The sequence below is a fragment of the Schistocerca nitens genome, chromosome 5 (assembly GCF_023898315.1).
Source record: "Schistocerca nitens isolate TAMUIC-IGC-003100 chromosome 5, iqSchNite1.1, whole genome shotgun sequence".
Classification (NCBI taxonomy): Eukaryota; Metazoa; Arthropoda; class Insecta; order Orthoptera; family Acrididae; genus Schistocerca; species Schistocerca nitens.
Genome location: NC_064618.1, coordinates 871,625,237 through 871,646,876, shown reverse-complemented (window position 1 = coordinate 871,646,876; position 21,640 = coordinate 871,625,237). Strand labels below are relative to the sequence as shown.

Sequence of the window (21,640 nt, the reverse complement as noted above, 5' to 3'; positions counted from 1 at the left end):
TGTAAGTCAACTACCCTGGCCAGCAAGATCTCCGGATCTGTCCCCCATTGAGCATGTTTGGGACTGGATGAAGCGTCGTCTCACGCGGTCTGCACGTCCGGCACGAACGCTGGTCGAACTGAGGCGCCAGGTGGAAATGGCATGGCAAGCCGTTCCACAGGACTACATCCAGCATCTCTACGATCGTCTCCATGGGAGAATAGCAGCCTGCATTGCTGCGAAAGGTGGATATACACTGTACTAGTGCCGACATTGTGCATGCTCTGTTGCCTGTGTCTATGTGCCTGTGGTTCTGTCAGTGTGATAATGTGATGTATCTGACCCCAGGAATGTGTCAATAAAGTTTCCCCTTCCTGGGACAATGAATACACGGTGTTCTTATTTCAATTTCCAGGCGTGTATCATGGAGACGGCTGTAGGCTAGGCCAGAGCTCGACAAACCGCTGCTGTTAAGCCAAGTGCGACTCTTTCAGAGCAGTATGCCGTGTGTTAGCACCGCCTTTCACCCTCTCCCTAACCTCCAGCTACTAACACGTTGGAGGAAGACAACGGCAACCCACGTCCACTATCACCTTGCTAGTACAGGGATGCATAATTCTTTCATCTGCTCCCCTGCTCTCACTTCCCGAGCTTGGGACCATGGACTTTTCTAAATGCATCACTAACCACACTGAAGCTTACCGGACTATTCCGAAAGTTCCATTTCCAATAAAATCTGAGTGATAGTTGGTCACTATTTCATTAACTACATGAATTTCTTGGCAGGAAGTCTTTCACTGAGAGGTACTCCACGTAAAACTAGCGTGTCAAGAATGTCTTACTGCACGTGTCTATCAGTAGTCTTTGTTTTCGTAACACGAGGTCCGTAGCTACATTTGGCCTTTACTACATTTATTTCATTTTTTGCAACTAGTACTGGGGCCGCAGCCCCAAACGTCAAGCACTCATTCATGTACTGAAATCTTAAACAGGAATCTCCATTTCTTTCATTACGGCTTCGGATTCTCCAGGAAAAATGCGTAAGTTTCGCAATTTTGCGCTGCAATCGACAACAATCAAAATGGGTTGAAAAAAGCTGAAAAATCATAATGTCTCAGGAAATACACATCAGATTAGGACCCCAGAAGGTTAGAACGGCAGTCATTCTAAAATCATTATAGAGAAACCTGTTTTTATAGCAAAAATCTGTATTAGTTCTCGGCAAAACGCACAAGGTCAATAATTTCTGAAAGGAGTGTTCTGCCCTCAACACAAATGACATCCACGTCACTTATGGTTGGATAAAGAACTACATAGGGACGACTTTCGAAACCGCTTGAACTTTTGCAGTTGTATACAACACAAACTAACAGCCTATGATGATTTTATTTCACAGATATTTTTCTCTGATGACTCAACTTTTACCAGTCGTGGTCAATTGAATTGGCATAATATGCATTATTGGTTACTGGAGAATCCCAAATGATTAAGGCAAGTCGAGTGTCGTTTGTGAAACAAATTACAACAGTAATGTGGGAAATGTGTTATGTTCCGGAAAATCAACTCTTATTGCAATAGAAAATAGGTTTGTCATTTAAGATTTTAGAATAACTGTCATTTTATCCTCCTGTAATACTAGTCTGATGTGTATTTCGTGAGGTATTTTCATTTTTCAACTGTTTTAACCAGTTTCGATTTTCGTCGATTACAGCGTCACTTATAAAGAAAATTTTAAACACAAAAGTTAGGCATTTTTTTCCGGAGAATCCTAATCCGCAGTAAGAATTGGGGATTTTTCTTTCAAATTTCAATGGGGGTGGGCAGAGTGGTCGACACGAACAACTTTTGCTGCAACCTCTTTCTAGTCAGGTTTGTATTTCTCCGGACATTTGCAAGAACTGTTTTGAATGCCTCCCCTGTATGTTCTTTCACACTTTTCATTCTTCTGAAATACTTCAGTGATCCAAATTTCTGCTTCATGATAAATGCTTGAATTTTGATGTTTTGTGCAGTTCCAGTCACCTCGACATGTACAAAAACTGAAATTGTTGTTTCTTCCTAAGGTGAAACAAAAATACAAACTAACGAAATCAAAATTACTCTCCTTCAATGTTTCTTTTTCACTACCTTTACCCTAGATCGTTGCGGAAACCTCAGTTAAAATACAAGTACCGGAATGTGTAAAGTCGCAGTGTAAATACAAAATAAAAAGTAGAAGACTCATCAGTGTACACAATAGTGATAATTCATCGGTTTCCGGTACACCAAGTTCTTGCATAGTCTGAAAAATCATTTTCATAATTCAATTTTTTGCAGTTCATGGTGTAATTTGTTAGACCACTAATACAGTACTGGCCATTAAAATTTCTACATCACGAAGAAGATGTGCTACAGATTTCTCATACACAAAGCAGTTGACCGGCGTTGCCTGGTGAAATATTGTTGTGAAGCGTCGTGCAATGAGGAGAAATGCATACCATCACGTTTCCGACTTTGATAAAGGTCGGATTGTAGCCTATCGCGATTACGATTTATCATATGCCGACATTGCTGCTCGCGTTGGTCGAGATACAATGACTGTTAGCAGAATATGGAATCGGTGGGTTCATGAGGGTAATACGGAAGGCCGTGCTGGATCCCAACGGCCTCGTATCACTAGCAGTCGAGATGACAGGCATCTTATCCGCACGGCTGTAACGGATCGTGCAGCCACGTCTCGATCCCTGAGTCAACAGATGGGGACGTTTGCAAGACAACAACCATCTGCACGAACAGTTCGACGACGTTTGCAGCAGCATGGACTATCAGCTCGGAGACGATGGCTGCGGTTACCCGTGACGCTGCTTCACAGACAGGAGCGCCTGCGATGGTGTACTCGACGACGAACCTGCACGAATGGCAAAACGTCATTTTTTCGGATGAATCCAGGTTTTGTTTACAGCATCACGATGGTCGCATCCGTGTTTGGCGACATCGCGGTGAACGCACATTGGAACCGTGTATTCGTCATCGCCATACTGGCGTATCACCGGGCATGAGGGTATGGGGTGCCATTGGTTAAACGTCTCGGTCACCTCTTGTTCGCACCGACGGCACTTTGAACAGTGGACGTTACATTTCAGATGTGTTACGACGTGTGGCTCTACCCTTCATTCAATCCCTGCGAAACCCCTACATTTCAGCACGATAATGCACGACCGCATGTTGCAGGTCCAGTACGGGCCTTTCTGCTTACAGAAAATGTTCGACTGCTGCCCTGGCCAGCACATTCTCCAGATCTCTCACCAACTGAAAACGTCTGGTGAATGGTGGCCGAGCAACTGGCTCGTCACAATATACCAGTCACTACGTTTGATGAACTGTGGTATCGTGTTGAAGCTACTTGGGCACCTGTAGCAGTACACGTCATCCAAGCTCTGTTTGACTCAATGCCCAGGCGTATCAAGGCCGTTATAACGGCCAGAGGTGGTTGCTCTGGGTACTGATTTCTCAGGATCTATGCACCCAAATTGCGTGAAAATGTAATCACATGTCAGTTCTAGTATAATATATTTGTCCAATAAATACCCGTGTATCACCTGCATTTCTTCTTGGTGTAGCAATTTTAATATCCAGTAGTGTATATTCCGTTGAACTCTGTGTTTATGATGTTACCAGATAGTATATGAATTGACCTGACAGCCGGAGTACCTTGCTGTTTTTGTGTCCGGGATATCGCTTTTAATCTGGTGTCTCAACTCCTCGTATCCTGACAGACTGTGTTGCCTGCTCCAGTTGTGACCGAAATTTCTGTTGTGCCCACGACCAGATACCGCGTTCGTCTTGACATGTGAGTAGGTGTATGAGTGTATCGTCTGTGTTACATTCGTTACAACTGGTCGATTCTGCAAGATGGATAGAATATAGCTCTGTGCTCGCTCGATTCGTTTCGCTGGCGACTTTTTACCGTGTTTGACTGCTAGACCGGCGCCTCCACATCTACGGACGTGGCGTCGCGCACGCCGCCATCGGAGGCGGAAGTCTCACCGCAGAGGAAGCGGAAATGACGTCAGCGCCGGCGACTCCCCTGAGCACGCGCGCCCGATATTGAAACGCTCCGTGAGGGAACGGCGGGCGGCGCGCGCTCAAATGCCTCAACCTGATATCTCGCAGATGTTCCTCCCGCTGCGAGAAACTTTATCTGTCTCGGGACACAAACTTTTATTATGATGCCTCGAAGCGCGCGAGAGGGGGGTGGGACTGGAATGGCGGTATGAATATCAACCGAATACGCTGAGCGGCGAAAACAAGTGGTTGCAGGAGTAAACAGCCGGTAGCCGCGGCCGCGGCCGCACGCCACATGTCTGCACGATATTGAGGAGCAGCAGCCGGTGCACACTCAGCACGTCTGTTTGTGGCGAATCTTTCCCCAAATCTGCTCACATCAGAGCGTTCCTGGCATCGACAGATTCTACTGTCGACCTGTTCAGTTCTCGTTTGAGCCATAATCTAACCTCCACTATAGTAAATGTGCACCAATTATGGTTCTGTATTAAACGATATGTTTTGATTTAGTATTTACGGACCAGTGATTTAGAAGAGTTTAATATTAAATGAGGAAGCCTACGTTTGAAAGCACCCGTGATACAGCGTTGCAACCCAAATAGTGTAGAGAGAAAAAGTATTTGGGGGAGAACATTGGTCCGCAGCTCGTGGTCGTGCGGTAGCGTTCTCGCTTCCCACGCCCGGGTTCCCGGGTTCGATTCCCGGCGGGGTCAGGGATTTTCTCTGCCTCGTGATGACTGGGTGTTGTGTGATGTCCTTAGGTTAGTTAGGTTTAAGTAGATCTAAGTTCTAGGGGACTGATGACCATAGCTGTTAAGTCCCATAGTGCTCAGAGCCATTTGAACCATTTTTTGGAGAATATTGCCGTAATGAGAAATTGTTGCAGAGTCGGTGAAATCACAACATAAGTCAGATTTCTGTACAAATTCTTCAGCTAATGTGCAACCACATAACTCCAATGTATACTTCAAAAGCAAATTCGATTTGCATATGAAGGGTTTATTTCAATAGTGGTACAAGTCCATTACCTCCACTTTTCTCCCTTTAATGCTTCTGAAATTAATGAGCCAAACAAACAGACAAAAAGGTTCATCTCTAGCAAGAAGCCATACGCTTGAATACTTTTGGTATCTCAACTGCAGATTTTTCAGCACTCATTTAACTTTAGGACTCTGTATCTCACAATGAACAAAAATGTACACGTACCACTATTGAAATAAGGCCTTCATATTTTCTACACGTTTGTCGTAATGCACCTGCAGAAAATACCAAATATTTGATAACATGAATTAAGTGAAAATAGAAAAGAAAAGTCTACTTCGTTCAGTGAGAGAAGAGAACACTATAAACGGTGGGCCAAAAGTCATAACCCCTCATCAACCTGGTTTTGCAAGGGTGTTGCGTAGTGTCGTGAGGCTCCATCATCTTCAAAAAAAGTGAATAGATGTCGCCGTTGGTTATTTGCAGTCCCGGAACGGCATAGGTTGTCAACATTTACAGGTTACTGTTTCATCAACAAACCAACACTAGGTTCATTTAACGGACTCTCAAAAACAGTTCTATTCTTATCCGTATACCAACAGGTACAGTTGTGTTTGTTGACATGAACTGACAATTTGAAAGTTGCCCATCACTCCAAATTATGTTAAGAAACAACTTATTACCACCTTATTTTAGTTCATTTAACATTGTATCGCAAAACTGAAGCCTACGATCAGGACCGTTTTCCAATGGCCCGTTTGTGAGACAAAAGGTGGTCCCGAGTTCGAGTCTCGGTCGGGCACACAGTTTTAATCTGCCAGGAAGTTTCATATGTGTGCTGACACACTCCGCTGCAGAGTGAAAATCTCATTCTGGAAACATCCCCCAGGCTGTGGCTAAGCCATGTCTCCGCTATATCCTTTCTTTCAGGAGTGCTACTTCTGCAAGGTTCGCAGGAGAGCTTCTGTAAAGTTTGGAAGGTAGGAGACGAGAAACTGGCAGAAGTAAAGCTGTGAGTACCGGGCGTGAGTCGTGCTTCGGTAGCTCAGATGGTAGAGCACTTGCCCGCGAAAGGCAAAGGTCCCGAGTTCGAGTCTCCGTCGGGCACACAGTTTTAATCTGCCAGGAAGTTTCAAAAGATATAATGTTTGAATTTGGCCTTATGTAAAATTGACCTCGCGGAAGTTCTAGAAATATTCTGTTCGAGAGATAGTCAACGAATAGAGTTTTTAGGGGTCTGGAAAACCCCCTACTAATGGCCTACATGACCTGTGGCAGTCCAGTGTAGATCCACTTTCCTCAAGACGTTTCCTAAGCTGTGTCGCATGATTGTTCCCTCGGGGCAACATGGCCTCGGCGAATCATATCCTTTCTTGCAGGTGAAACGGTACTGAAGTTAATATTCCACCCATTTATTATTAGATTTTAACTACCTTTATGACACATTTTGAAGGCAAAGATTCTTCACTAGAAAACGTCTTCGAGACCGGTTATAATCAACAACGAACAATATCATATACGTTTGATTTAATAGCACTGCCCTCTAGTGTTCAAATCTATGATTATCTCAGACAGACAAGGTTGCCTTAATGCTTTCAATGGGTTACGAAGGGTGGTTACTTCTTGCGCACTCCGCATGTAAAAGTAATAGACTGTGATGCTGTAAGCTGTTATCATTTGTAGAATAGAACAGCAAGCACGTGACCCACTTTGGAAGTTAGTATTCGTGAATACATAAACTCTAATGTAAACAGACAGCTAAGGCGACCGGCTGCTTTAGTACACCGGGAAATCTGAAACAGTGTATGACAATCTTCAAGTAAGTTACGAGAATGCAGCCGGGTGATATCGTCAACAACCGCCGATATTTGGATAGGACACACCCTGCCATTTTCAAGCTTGCAGCAAGTACGCGCTGTGAAAGCGAATCTAAGACCTCGGCTTGCAGAGAAACTGTAAACAAAGCGATGGCACTAGCGCTTATGAATCGAGTTATGCGTTTGAAGAAGAGTGCTTGCATAAAATCCAAGTCGTAGTTATTTTGTGCAAGGAGTAAACAGCTAGTTCTACAGGGTGAAATGAATCTTCTCTGGCTGAATTTGGAACGTTATGTTATGAGTACTCTGGTATAAGAAATGTATGGTCTCCCATTGTTCGCTGGCCTTGTTACCTCGGTTTGTTGCCTTTTTATCATTGTATCTGTATCACAACAGTGCAAATGTCGACGACATGTGCTGTACGTCTTGTTTGGAAACAAAGGTCTTCCATTAACCCCACGGTATTTGCTGTTGACTGCAGTAATATTCACTTTACTCTTTTGCCTCAAACTGCCTTCGTTGCTGCTACATCGTGCCTTTGGCTTATTTCACCGGCAGTATTAGTTGCATGTTAAGAGTTTCATTGTGCCGTGTGGGTAGCTGTTCCTCGTGTGAGTGTTCACTGACTGCAGTGGCAGAGCGGAACAGTGGCCCCGGAGGCGACGGCGTTGTGCAGTACTTCTGTCTCTGTCTGAGGGTTGCTGGATTACCATCTGTATCCTGTTTCGTGTTGTACGTTTTGCTAATTGAATATTGCAAGCTTTTTCACTGGAATGTTGATACTTTTTTACTGAAACAAAGATATGTCGCGTAGCCGAATAAACCATAATTACGTTACTGCTCTGCTTCGAGCCACCAGATACCGCGGGTCCCTTGTACTAAAATATTGAGAAAATATCCCTGAACAACTTCCGAATTCTGTCGGTGGACTTCGGGATAACGCTTTGTAGCGAAAAACTGGTCTGTCCTGAGTTATGGGAATTTGCATCACGTGGGCCACGCGTGGACACATACAGCGGGCATTTGGTGAAATAATGTTAAAAGAAAAAAAAGGAGCTGTAATTTACAGTGTCTTGAAATGAGGATATAAGATGAACATCAACAAAATTAAAACGAGGATAATGGAATGTAGTCAAATTAAATCGGATGATGCTGAGGGGATTAGATTAGGAAATGAGACACTTAAAGTAGTAAAGGAGTTTTGCTATTTAGGGAGTAAAATAACTGATGATGGTCGAAGTACAGAGGATATAAAATGTAGACTGGCAATGGCAAGGAAATCGTTTCTGAAGAAGAGAAATTTGTTAACATCTAGTATAGATTTAAGTGTCAGGAAGTCGTTTCTGAAAGTATTTGTATGGAGTGTAGCCATGTATGGAAGTGAAACATGGACGATAACCAGTTTGGACAAGAAGAGAATAGAAGCTTTCGAAATGTGGTGCTACAGAAGAATGCTGAAGATAAGGTGGGTAGATCACGTAACTAATGAGGAGGTATTGAATAGGATTGGGGAGAAGAGAAGTTTGTGGCACAACTTGACTAGAAGAAGGGATCGGTTGGTAGGACATGTTTTGAGGCATCTAGGGATCACAAATTTAGCATTGGAGGGCAGCGTGGAGGGTAAAAATCGTAGAGGGAGACCAAGAGATGAATACACTAAGCAGATTCAGAAGGATGTAGGTTGCAGTAGGTACTGGGAGATGAAGAAGCTTGCACAGGATAGAGTAGCATGGAGAGCTGCATCAAACCAGTCTTAGGACTGAAGACCACAACAACAACAACAACAACAACAATTTGCAGTAGAAAGTGCCGTAACGCCTAGAGGTAGGGATGGGAAAATCCGACAGGTTAAAACCGTTACCGGTGTTTTTGTTGTGAATAATCGGTATTTCTTCCTATTTGCTTGGTTCTGTGTTTTTATTTGTTACTAATAATATTGTAAAAGCCTAAATATCAATTAGCCGTAACAGCAGTGCCAAAATTGTTCGTGTTTGAATAAACTGTTTCTAAAAATAATAATAATAATAATAATTTTTGTTAGTAAAACTTGCATTGCTTTGAATCATTGCGTTATTATAGAGAATGCGGAAATGTGAACAGCCTATTTCAGTAACAATGCCAGTAGAAACCAACAACAAACACATGACATAAGAAATGGTACAGCATTGCTGAGAGAATAATCTACGTGTTACCATTTGGATTGCCCTGTTAGATTGTACGCTTGCACATGCAATGTGTAAGAGTTGCCTCATGCCGTCTAGAGGGTGATCTTTTCCACCGTGTACAAACTCTAGGGTCTGACCGATGAGAGCATACGGAACATAAGAGCTCTAACGAACTTATGCCAGGAAATGCATAGTTTCCATGGTACACACAATTTATTCAATCATACATTGTTACAGAGACTGCTCTCTAATAGGCGCTGTACCATGCAGCCGCAGTCACAGTATATGTTGGAAATGATGTGCTTCGACGCATGCTTGTACGCGCCGTAGTTTATTCTGTCTCACACGTTCACATCGGCGTGGCTGCATCCGAACACTTTCAAAGGCAGCATGAATACGCTGCCCCAGTGTCTCCACATCTGGAATGGGCTCTGCATACACGATACGTTTGAGATGGCCCCATAACCAGAAATCGCATGGGTTGAGATCCGGTGAACGATCAGGCCTTGCAACTGGACCCCATCGTCACAGCCATCGACCGGGGAAGACACGACGGACGTTAACGGCGAAGTGGGATGGAGCACCATCATGTAGCAGCCACATAATTCTTCGAATCATCACTGGAACTTCTTCCAGCAGGTGAGGCAAAGTCACCCCCAAGAAACACCGATAGTTTCAGCCTGTCAGGCGACGTGGAAGAAATACTGGTCCCAGAATATGGTCGCCAATTATTCCGACCTACACACTCTGGCTACAGCGATGCTGATGATTCGCTGTCACCACACCGTGCGGGTTCTGCATACCACTCCACAGGTGACCGTTATGAAAGTTGAAAATACCACTCTGCGTAAAGCTGGCCTCATCTGTGAATAGGATCGATGACATAAATCCCGGAATCGTGGTTCCGTGGTGAAGAAACCAGTGACAAAACTACTGCCGATGTGGAAAGTCTGTCGCTAGCAAGCCTCGCACACGCTGCAAGCGGTGAGGAAAGTAACAGTTCTCACGATCTGGCGGGCTAGCTGCCTGGTACTGACACGGCGGTCGCCTTCCAGAGCTTAATCCCATTTTCTTCCAAGTCTGGTGTCCGAATATTCCGGGCATGTCCTTCATGATATTGTACTTCCTGAAACTACCTTGTCTCTGACAAACGGCGAAACACTGTTGCAACCATTGAATGCTGTGGTTGTTGTCGGCGGGGATGGCTCTCCTGATATAACCTTGCTGCCTGTCGATAATTGCCATTTGACTTTTCGAAAGTAAACACCATGTAGGCATGCTCTCGATTCGAATACAAAACCTTTGTGTACAACGCCGTATCACCTCCACTACAAGGTGAGTCAGCAAGAAAAGTGAATCGAACAGAACATTACCAATAATGTGCCGGGAGGGGGCGCTGTAACATGTAGTATGCGGAACGGTACCAGGCTCCAGTAGGAAACCGTGCATACTGCAACTGTGGCTGTATGGTACACGGCGTATTAGACCGTAGTCTCTGTAACAAAGTATGACAGAATAATTGGTCTCTATCATGTACACAATGTATTTCCAGACAAGTTCATTACACCTATTTCGTTCCGTATCCTCTCATCGATCATTCCGTGGAGTTTGTACACGGTGGAAAAAATCACCCTGTGTGTGGTACTACCTCACTGTCGTCGCCGGACATCAGTTGTTTTACAGAGTGTCACCATCCATCGACTGGAAGTATTTTACGGAGTGCCGTATCAGTGAAGCACAGTGCTCCGGCCGGCCGCGGTGGTCTAGCGGTTCTAGGAGAGCAGTCCGGAACCGCGCGACTGCTACGGTCGCAGGTTCGAATCCTGCCTCGGGCATGGATGTGTGTGATGTCCTTAGGTTAGTTACGTGTAAGTAGTTCTAAGTTCTAGGGGACTGATGACCACAGATGTTAAGTCCCATAGCGCTCAGAGCCATTTGAGCCCTAGTGCTCCGTTTGCTTTAAAAGATTAAAAGCGGGAGCAGCCACTACAAACTTGCGACATAAGAGAAAGCTCAAAACGCAAAACTTAAATTTTATTCATAGTTTACAATAAAAATAGAAAGCAGCTGATCATCCTGTGTCAACGCAATATGCCTTCAACTGCTTTGAGCCTTTGAAAACAGACCGTTCAGTTTCTTCCCTTTATCTCTGACTATTTCTAGTGTCCAAATAGTGGCACGATGGCCGATTACGACATGATTTATGAGCAGAATTACAAAAACTTAGAATCGATAGGGCACTACTTTTTTTTTTTTTTTTTTTTTGTAGTAATCAACCACTTTTCGAGAAAACTAGCGAATGGTGGACTGAATAATTTTACTTTTATTTGCCTATTTAATGTAAGATATTGACGCTATGTATCTTGAAACTAAGGCAATCAAAAATTCTCAATTTTTGTTCTATGTCTACGTGTTACAGGAAATAATACGAATAAATAACCCAAAATCGGTCTTTCAGACACCGGTCGTTTTGAGCGGTTTTAACAGTTCCGTTAAACTGGCTTTCAAAGAAACCTATATAACAGAAAACTGCTTTTTTCTGCGATAACCGTCATCGCTACCATGAGGTGGTCAGCGTTGGAGCGTTTCATACGAACTTTAAGGTGTAGTAACCTGCTATCGGTTTTGAAGAGGCGCCTTAGCGCGACTGCACCGCGTAATCTCCCCCTCTCCTTCCTAATTCCATCTACTGCCCCACATTAGTCTTTTATGAAGATCTGAGAGGAGAGGAGATTACATTAAACTTTCTTATTTACTTAGCTTGTCATGTAGAGTTGGCTCCAGTTGTTCATGTCTAGGGGTCTGATTCTTCAAGCTTAAAATGTCACATATTAGATCCTCACAGTTGGACTGATGTAAATAAATTTGAAGATAGTTCTTGCAGATTTTTTTTTTACGTCAATATATTTCCCCACATTTTAGTATATCATACAGTCTTTTGCTTTATCACATTAACAAAGCCGAAATTACATTGCTCGCACAAAATACAAAAACACGTCCGATCACATCAGAGGCATGCTTACGACTCTCACACTCTGCGCAAATAACCATATTCCAAAGGGTTTACAGTTTTTCTTAACAAATGGACTTTTGTTACATTATTAATTTCGATTATAATTTCATAAATGAATCCAGAAAGAAACATAGTAACCAGTACAGTATTGCATAATTAATAATCTAAATGTTAAGTGAGCCAGCAGTTCGTAATTTCAAATGTATCTAAAAAAAAATTAACTGTACATTGGCCGGCCGGAGAGGTCGAGCGGTTCTAGGCGCTACAGTCTGGAACCGCGCGATCGCTACGGTCTCAGGTTCGAATCCTGCCTCGGGCATGGATGTCTGTGATGTCCTTAGGTTAGTTAGGTTTAAGTAGTTCTAAGTTCTAGGGAACTGATGACGACAGCAGTTAAGTCCCATAGTGCTCAGAGCCATTTTTTTAACTGTACATTCCGAACTAGCACTTATCGAGTATGACATGGAGACTGAAATATTTTATAAAGTAGTTCATTTTCATAAATTTTAACTTGAAGTATAACATACTGTGTATAAAAATATAGGAAAGTTTTCAGAAAAGCAACTGAGATAATATTGACCTGTACAAAATTCGAAAAGTAATACTGGTATCGACAACTACTGTTGAGGAAAACTAATGCTAGAGGAGGAGGGTGTCCCGTTACAACATGTAGCGCCGGTGGCGGTTCTCTGTACTGTGCTGTACTGCTGTACTGTGCCACAATTGTGACGTCGGCCGCTCTCTCGCGCTGTGCAGGTGTTCACGGAGGCGTCCGTGTGGCTGAGCCTGGACGGCGTGCACTACCAGTGGGCGACGGCGCCGGTCAGCACGGGGGCGGCGGGGGCGGCGGACTCGGCGCCCTCGTGCGTCAACGTGAGCCTGCCGCTGCACAGCCGCGTGGTGCGCTTCCTGCGCCTGCAGCTGTACTTCGCCGCCGCCTGGTTACTCGTCAGCGAAGTGCGCATCGACTCGGGTGAGTCCCCGCCTACACGGACAGCTGGAACGTCCGCAGTCGCAGGTTTCATTATTCTGTATTCCGCTCAGGACCACGGCCCGTCAGAAGGACGGAACAACGCTGCGGTTAGGATGCAGACGCGACGCATTCTCGATTGCGCCTTCTTGCTGTGGAAAACCGACACGTGTGTCTAGTGTCCCAGTCACGATCCAGTTCCACAGGGCTACAATTTTCCAATTGTTTTCCTATTCATGGTGGAATTAATGTTTACCTAGGCCGTTGCTGCTCACACACGTGCATCCCGTACAATGTGGCTTGATATCTTATCGACATCTCTACACGACTGATCCTCGGCTTTGATGGGTAAGCTGCTCAAGTCGGAAAAGCAATCTACGTTATTCTGTGACTCGCATGATCACTCATCAACTAGACCTGTATTTTTGTCAGGAACTTATCATAACACAAATAATTTCTTTCGGTTCCGAGTCAGGCGATCCCTTTACTGTAATACAAATGGCGAAACTAGAAACCCTCTCATATTAGCGCACCAGGGAAAATATTAGTCATCTCCTTAAATGAGCACACTGGGCGTTTTAGGAGCTGTGTAGATGATACGCAGGCTGATTTAGCTGCCCCTACCACTTCATTTTATGCAACCCCCAACGTTTTCAAATAGTACAGCAAGATTCACATTTTTTTCTCGATCACTACTCATAAACAATTAGTCCTACAGAAAGAAATGAACAGAATCTCTCGATCTATTCAAGAAAAACTTTATAAAAATGATCTTCAAACGCGTTTTTCTTGAATAGCTCGGAAACTGTGGACTCCAGTGAAAATACTTCCTAGTACAAAATTTAACAGCATAGAATTTAGAACATAAGTGCCCTGTTCATTTTTTTGTGTAGGACTGATAGTTTCACCTGGTGAGCAAGAGAGTATGAAAATCTTGAACGTCTTATTGGAGAGAGTGTGGGCTGCACAAAACCCAGCTGCACGGGTTGCAGAATCACCCTGCATAAGGGGCAATCAAAAAGTTTTCATTTCACGGCATTGCTGTAGCGTATATGTAACCCAATGCACGTATATAAACAGCAATATGTAGGCAAGGGGTTAGTGCGGCCTTCAAACGGGAACTTTGTCATCGCCGCTTATAGAGTGTTAGCAGTCAGTAGCGTGACGATGCAACTCTAGCAGACGTATAAGTAGGACAACGGACAGTAGCTGACTTGACTCGTGTAGTACGGTTCGTTGAGTCGCAGCTTGGCCTCTTTTCAAACGGTGGAACTTCGCCAATGGACTAGTCAGGCGTTTAGGCTGTAGAGTGTTACGGCCGCACTGGTGGATTTATTGTCAGCTGTCGGTGTGACCAGCACACGACCTGATTTTTTTGGCCTCCCTTTTTATGATGTGATTGGGATCGGTGATCAACCAGAGCTCCAAAGCCCACACACTAATTATAGAATGATTCTAAATCCTTAAAGCAAGTAGGCAAGTTAGCAAATAACGTATAAACAGGTGAAATTACTGAAGATACTCCATAGCATTAATAATGTTGATGAATCAAAAGATTATAGCGTAAAGCAAGTAAATGTTTACTCAATAATATTAACACGTGTCAATGGTTGCCTCACATAAATTGCGGATTCCAATGAAAAACAGTCTAACAATAACTGATGTATGTACTGCGTGCAGAGCACCGAATACAGGAACACGTGTGATCATAGCTTACTTATCTGCACGTTAATCCACAAAAATCAACAGCAAACGTTCAGGATCCGGAGGCGCAGTTTCCCACCAACAGTTGTCACGTAAACTAAGCTTTATTATTCTAAACACCTACTGCAAAAATGTTTCCCATGTCTAGAAAGAAAGACAAAGTTCGTAAAATCGTGCAAAACAAATCGCCGAAAATAGTCAAACAATGTGTCCAGTGAAAAGCTGAAGTATGTAATTCATGCAGCTGCTTCGACGCACAGCCCTCCAGTCAGACACACCAACAACAACGTTGGACGAAAGCACGACGACCACCGACAACTCTCCCTTAAACACTTTGTGTGATTTCACACGTTACTGAGTCCTTGTTTCATACTCAAAGAATGACCACCATTCTTAAGTTACGAAGCATACCTACATCTGGTTTTACAATATGACTAAATATTCTCGAATACATACAGCCAGTTTGAAGATCAAGCATTCTTCTGATCTTTGGTTGTAATTTATTTTGTTTACTTATTTCATTGTAATAGTTGCCTTCTGAGTGGATTTATACAATTTTATTGCTGACCATTTACATAATTAATTAATTCGTGTGAAAGAGTAACTGGTGTGTACTCATCAAATAGGAAGATTAGGTAGAGGTCTTGCAACCCCATGCTGGCTTCATAATACCTGTGACTGTGGAGTATTTGTAGCACTTGCACGTATGATCAACTTTTAATAAATTCGGGTGCAAGTTCTTATATGTATACGAGGGCTACATTTTCTTTTCCACAGTCTGACTGGTCGCGATACGGAAACCATAGTAGCATTAAGGTACTCCTTTCAGCTACTTCCTTACGGAGTCGCCGCCTTGACTTACACTTTAGTCGTAGCGTTGTACCAACTTTCCAGTACCCTCCTCTTAGGAGGCAGACACCTGTGCTTTCCAACAATTCTTTGTTCTGCAGCTCGTCGTCTGTGCCAAAATGCTGTGTTCATAGTCAGCGGTTTATGTAAACATAGAGGTGAAAGGTGGAGGGGGCGAAGACTGGGCTGCAGTGCGGCTGATCAAACACTTGCCACTGGAAACGCTACATGTAGCAGCTACCGCGTACGGCCCAGCATTGTCGTGACTCCTCACAATGACTAACGGCAACACTCGTCTTCCCTTATTCTAAATTTCTCTTTGCAGACGATATTTTCGAACCGCCTGATGCACTCGCTGTACAAGATCGTCGGTTGATACTGGCTTCTTTCCTTGACCGCCTGCATTATTTTGGCTGCATTAAATCGGGCGGAACCCCTGAGCAGGGAGAAACCAAATGACAGGTCACACTCCACACTTGACGAGAGGCTCTATTAAAGTATGCGTCTTTAGGTGCTCAGCATCTAGTCACTCTTAGTGTAATGTTCACCAGCCCGCATATGCTAACGCGGACGCCTCAGTCTGTTGCTAGATGTGGCTTTATATTTATGAGCAGCCCATAGTGACTCGCCTTCCATATATTCTTTTTTAAAATTTTTCGACTAAAGCCTTTATCGCTTCATATTTATCTTATACGTGACATATACACTCCTGGAAATTGAAATAAGAACACCGTGAATTCATTGTCCCAGGAAGGGGAAACTTTATTGACACATTCCTGGGGTCAGATACATCACATGATCACACTGACAGAACCACAGGCACATAGACACAGGCAACAGAGTATGCACAATGTCGGCACTAGTACAGTGTATATCCACCTTTCGCAGCAATGCAGGCTGCTGTTCTCCCATGGAGACGATCGTAGAGATGCTGGATGTAGTCCTGTGGAACGGCTTGCCATGCCATTTCCACCTGGCGCCTCAGTTGGACCAGCGTTCGTGCTGGACGTGCAGACCGCGTGGGACGACGCTTCATCCAGTCCCAAACATGCTCAATGGGGGACAGATCCGGAGATCTTGCTGGCCAGGGTAGTTGACTTACACCTTCTAGAGCACGTTGGGTGGCACGGGATACATGCGGACGTGCATTGTCCTGTTGGAACAGCAAGTTCCCTTGCCGGTCTAGGAATGGTAGAACGATGGGTTCGATGACGGTTTGGATGTACCGTGCACTATTCAGTGTCCCCTCGACGATCACCAGTGGTGTACGGCCAGTGTAGGAGATCGCTCCCCACACCATGATGCCGGGTGTTGGCCCTGTGTGCCTCGGTCGTATGCAGTCCTGATTGTGGCGCTCACCTGCACGGCGCCAAACACGCATACGACCATCATTGGCACTAAGGCAGAAGCGACTCTCATCGCTGAAGACGACACGTCTCCATTCGTCCCTCGATTCACGCCTGTCGCGACACCACTGGAGGCGGGCTGCACGATGTTGGGGCGTGAGCGGAAGACGGCCTAACGGTGTGCGGGACCGTAGCCCAGCTTCATGGAGACGGTTGCGAATGGTCCTCGCCGATACCCCAGGAGCAACAGTGTCCCTAATTTGCTGGGAAGTGGCGGTGCGGTCCCCTACGGCACTGCGTAGGATCCTACGGTCTTGGCGTGCATCCGTGCGTCGCTGCGGTCCGGTCCCAGGTCGACGGGCACGTGCACCTTCCGCCGACCACTGGCGACAACATCGATGTACTGTGGAGACCTCACGCCCCACGTGTTGAGCAATTCGGCGGTACGTCCACCCGGCCTCCCGCATGCCCACTATACGCCCTCGCTCAAAGTCCGTCAACTGCACATACGGTTCACGTCCACGCTGTCGCGGCATGCTACCAGTGTTAAAGACTGCGATGGAGCTCCGTATGCCACAGCAAACTGGCTGACACTGACGGCGGCGGTGCACAAATGCTGCGCAGCTAGCGCCATTCGACGGCCAACACCGCGGTTCCTGGTGTGTCCGCTGTGCCGTGCGTGTGATCATTGCTTGTACAGCCCTCTCGCAGTGTCCGGAGCAAGTATGGTGGGTCTGTCACACCGGTGTCAATGTGTTCTTTTTTCCATTTCCAGGAGTGTAAGTACTGTTTCTTTCTTGTACTCTTAGGCAGTACTTACACTTTTATATTAAAAAATTTTCACATAATTTTGTACTTACGTTATAGGCCAATTTGAATACTTAATTTCTGATGAAGGCACTCATAGAAGTGTCGAATCCTGGTCATAAATTTTGTGACCGAGGGCTGTAATTGCTTTAACTTTAACGTATTGGAGTGTTCCTTACTGAACATAACTATTTTTTTTTTTGTCCGGTGTACTTATTTTCAGTTGGGATCGCCTGTGTCGCATTACCAACTCGCTGGTATTTGGCTGGAAAGAACAGAGCTTCATATTTGGTCTCATCTCAAATTGCTACCAAGAGCTCCAGAAGGCCTCAGAAGTTCACCTGTTCCCATTCACTTTGAAGAAACCATGTTTCGCCCCTAATGAGACGATGTAGTCAGATCCTGACAACTTTACTGATGATCGATATGAAGATCGGCTGGCAGTAGGTGAGACAACCTGGAAAGATAGTTCACGATTGCCAATGCCTGCAGTAGAGTCTTGTCGGTAATGTAATCAAATTTCTGTATTACGTCATTTGTGTTATGAAGATTAGGATGCTCATCTCGCGGAAAGAGTGTGCAGAAGTGAATTCGTACTGTTTAGAGGTGCTGATGATTGCGGTAGAGAGTGTAGTGCCATGAAAGCAGGGATCGTACTGCTGATTGCTGGCAGCAGCGAGACAAATTATGGCTTCTAATTGTTTGTATGACGTGATCCACAAAACTGCGAGAAGCATATTTCCGCCTCTGGCACCGCCCTGGGCAGTTACTGGACAAACTACATACGTTGGGCTGATAACTGACACGATCTATACTGCTTCACCAAAGGCTGTATTTCAGTATGTCTTGCGCTTATCGATCAATGATCGATACCGTTTCGGGTACTCCTCAAGCGTATTCCAACAGGTCAGTAATTTTATGAGGGGCATTCATTAAGTTTTAAATGTCATCTGGAAAGAAATAAAGTTACTGTTATGAATGTGGTTTCTGAATGCTACTGTTAATTCAGTCTAAGTGTCCACTGTAGTGAATAAGCGTTTCCCTGCTGTAGCTCCTTAAAGGCGGTCTTTTGCGCGCTTGATAATTACGCACTTGTTTGACAGGGCGCACTATAACAGAAATGCTGGAACACAACGTGGAATAACGAATAACATTTATTAAGAGTATGTCACAACGAGGTACTTAATTTTCGTACAATTTGTTGCCTGCCACTTAATGTCCTAAATGTAATACAGTGAAAACTAAATAACTATGCTATCTCGTGACAGTCTATGATCTTGTCCCTATTACTGAATGTAATTTCGCAGACACTCTGTTAATGAAGTCAAAATCTTCTGTGGTGTTAGGCGGCGTCATATTTCCTTCTAAAGTAACCGACGTTTCGAACCCTCTGCTGGGATCTTCTTCAGGGTATTTCGATATCCACTATTGTTAGAACACCGAAACACACTGAAGAAGATCCCAGCAGAGGGGTCGAAACGTCAATTATTTTAGAAGGAAATGTAACGCGGCGTAACAACCCAGAAGATTTTAACTTCAGTGACAACGGTCCTGAAAGCCCACAGACTGTTAATGGTTCTTGTTCTCCGTAAACAGCGACTGCTAGGTCTTCAGAACAGTGTACCGAGCAGGCAGCAAGCTGTGAAGTGGACTGTGTAACGAATGAGTCGTAACTGTCTCGGTGTCCGCGGAGCGCCCATGTTATGGTGCCTGTCGGCGGGGGGAGTTCCAGGTCGACCGGAACAAGTCGGAAGTGATACAGTTCGCGGTTGACAGCCGTCACTGTTTCGGCTGCCCACACGGTCGGCGGATGTAAATGACGTACTGAAGGAAGTGGCACAGAAGCAGGAAGAGGTTCGGGTTTGGGAGCGCCGTCTGGGGGCTGCTGCAGGGCACTGAGAGGCGCTAGGAAGTGGTTTTGCTTGTCTGGTGGCGGAATCTCGCAGTATTTGTTGTGTTCCTCTTGCTTGGTACACGAGAGTTAGGTTATAATTTTTTTGTTTCTCTCCGGGTACTTGAGTCCAGTACTGATTCACACTAAAATCCCCGTGTCGCAGTACCGGAGTACGTCGCTAGACGAGCCAAAACGAAATGGGACTTCCCACTGATACAGCGGAAAATCAGGCGCGCATTAGTTGCCTGCATTTGAAAGGGAGTAACGCTGCAATAATCCAACCTGTATTGGTGGGAGTATAACGCAACATTACACCAGAATATGTAACAGTTTGTAGGAGCCACAGACACTTGCAGTGGCTTCAAAGGAATGTGAACTGCGAAACATGAAGTGGCAGGCCATCTTTATATCGATAACCAGGAACCGCAGCGGAAGTGGACGCCTTGCTGCTCTAGGACCGGCGCATCACAATCACGCAAAAGTGGGAAAAGTGAAACTCAGTCATACGTCGTTTTCAACATGTTGAACGATATTCTGAAGGTGGCAAAGGTCACCACCAGCTGCCTTCCATCTGCTCACACCCGTTCAAGAAGCCCACCGAACAGGGGCAGCAGCGCAAATTTTCAGCTGTGTCACGCAAACCCAGAAAACTTTTTCAGCTGCTTAATCACCACGAATGATTGCTGGATTTAGGGCAGAGATGTCGAGACATGGGAACAAAACAAGCGGAGGGCACGTATTGATTCACGACCGCTGAAAATGGCGAACACCCGATTGTCACTGAACCAGCTGATTCTCGGTGTCTTCTTGGGACTGCTACGGTGTGGTCATAACAGATCCATCTCATAAGGGGTCACACCGTCTGACGAGCATAATTCCGAAAATTTCCGGCAAGGTTAATGGAGGCTGCCTGTACAGAGCTTCACGGGAAGCTGCCAGAGGCGTATCATTGCTCCAGAACAGCAGCCCGGCTTATTCTGCACTGGCCACAGTCAGACATGCTGACTCTTTGGGTTGTCAGATTTTGCCTCACCCCTCGTATTCTCCTCACACGCCACGCAATGACTTCTTCCTCATCCCTTGACTGAAGAATTCCCTGTGTGGTACTCATTTTAAAAATGAAAACAAGGTGGAACACTTCCTGATATAAAAATGCAGACTCATACATCTACATCTACATGGATACTCTGGAAATCACACTTAAGTGTTAACGTCGATATGCAGCAGCATTTTGGAACATATATTGTGTTCGAACATTATGAATTACCTCGAAGAAAACGGTATATTGACAAACAGTCAACATGGGTTTAGAAAACATCGTTCCTGTGAAACACAACTAGCTCTTTATTCACACGAAGTGTTGAGTGCTATTGACAAGGGATTTCAGATCAATTCCGTGTTTCTGGATTTCCGAAAGGCTTTTGACACTGTACCACACAAGCGGCTCGTAGTGAAATTGCGTGCTTATGGAATATCGTCTCAGTTATGTGATTGGATTTGTTCGCAGTACTTGACGGAAAGTCATAGAGTAAAACAGAAGTGATTTCTGGCGTTCCACAAGGTAGTGTTATAGGCCCTTTGCTCTTCCTTGTCTGTATAAACTATTTGGGAGACAATCTGAGCAGCCATCTTCTGTTGTTTGCAGATGACGCTGTCGTTTATCGACTAATAAAGTCATCAGAAGATCAAAACAAACTGCAAAATGATTTAGAAAAGATATCTGAATGGTGCGAAAAGTGGCAGTTGACCCTAAATAACGAAAAGTGTGAGGTCATCCACATGAGTGCTAAAAGGAACGCGTTAAACTTCGGTTACACGATAAATCAGTCTAATCTAAAAGCCGTAAATTTAACTAAACACCTAGGTATTACAATTACGAGCAACTTAAATTGGAAGGAACACACAGAAAATGTTGTGGGGAAGGCTAACCAAGGACTGCGTTTTATTGGCAGGACAGTTGAAAATGTAGCAGACCTACTACGGAGATTTTCTGCACTACACTTTTACGTGCTCTTTTAGAATACTGCTGCGGGGTGTGGGATCCTTAACAGATAGGACTGACGAAGTACAT

The 21,640-nt window shown here is 44.8% G+C and overlaps 1 protein-coding gene across 1 annotated transcript in view; it reads left to right on the top strand.

The window, feature by feature from the left end:
* Window positions 1–21,640, top strand: part of LOC126260784 (ALK tyrosine kinase receptor-like) — a 514,129-nt gene that overhangs the window by 209,571 nt on the left and 282,918 nt on the right. Inside the window, exon 5 of the mRNA XM_049958121.1 lies at window positions 12,756–12,972. Within this exon, the coding sequence (XP_049814078.1) occupies window positions 12,756–12,972 (217 nt within the window). The remainder of the gene's footprint in view (window positions 1–12,755; window positions 12,973–21,640) is intronic.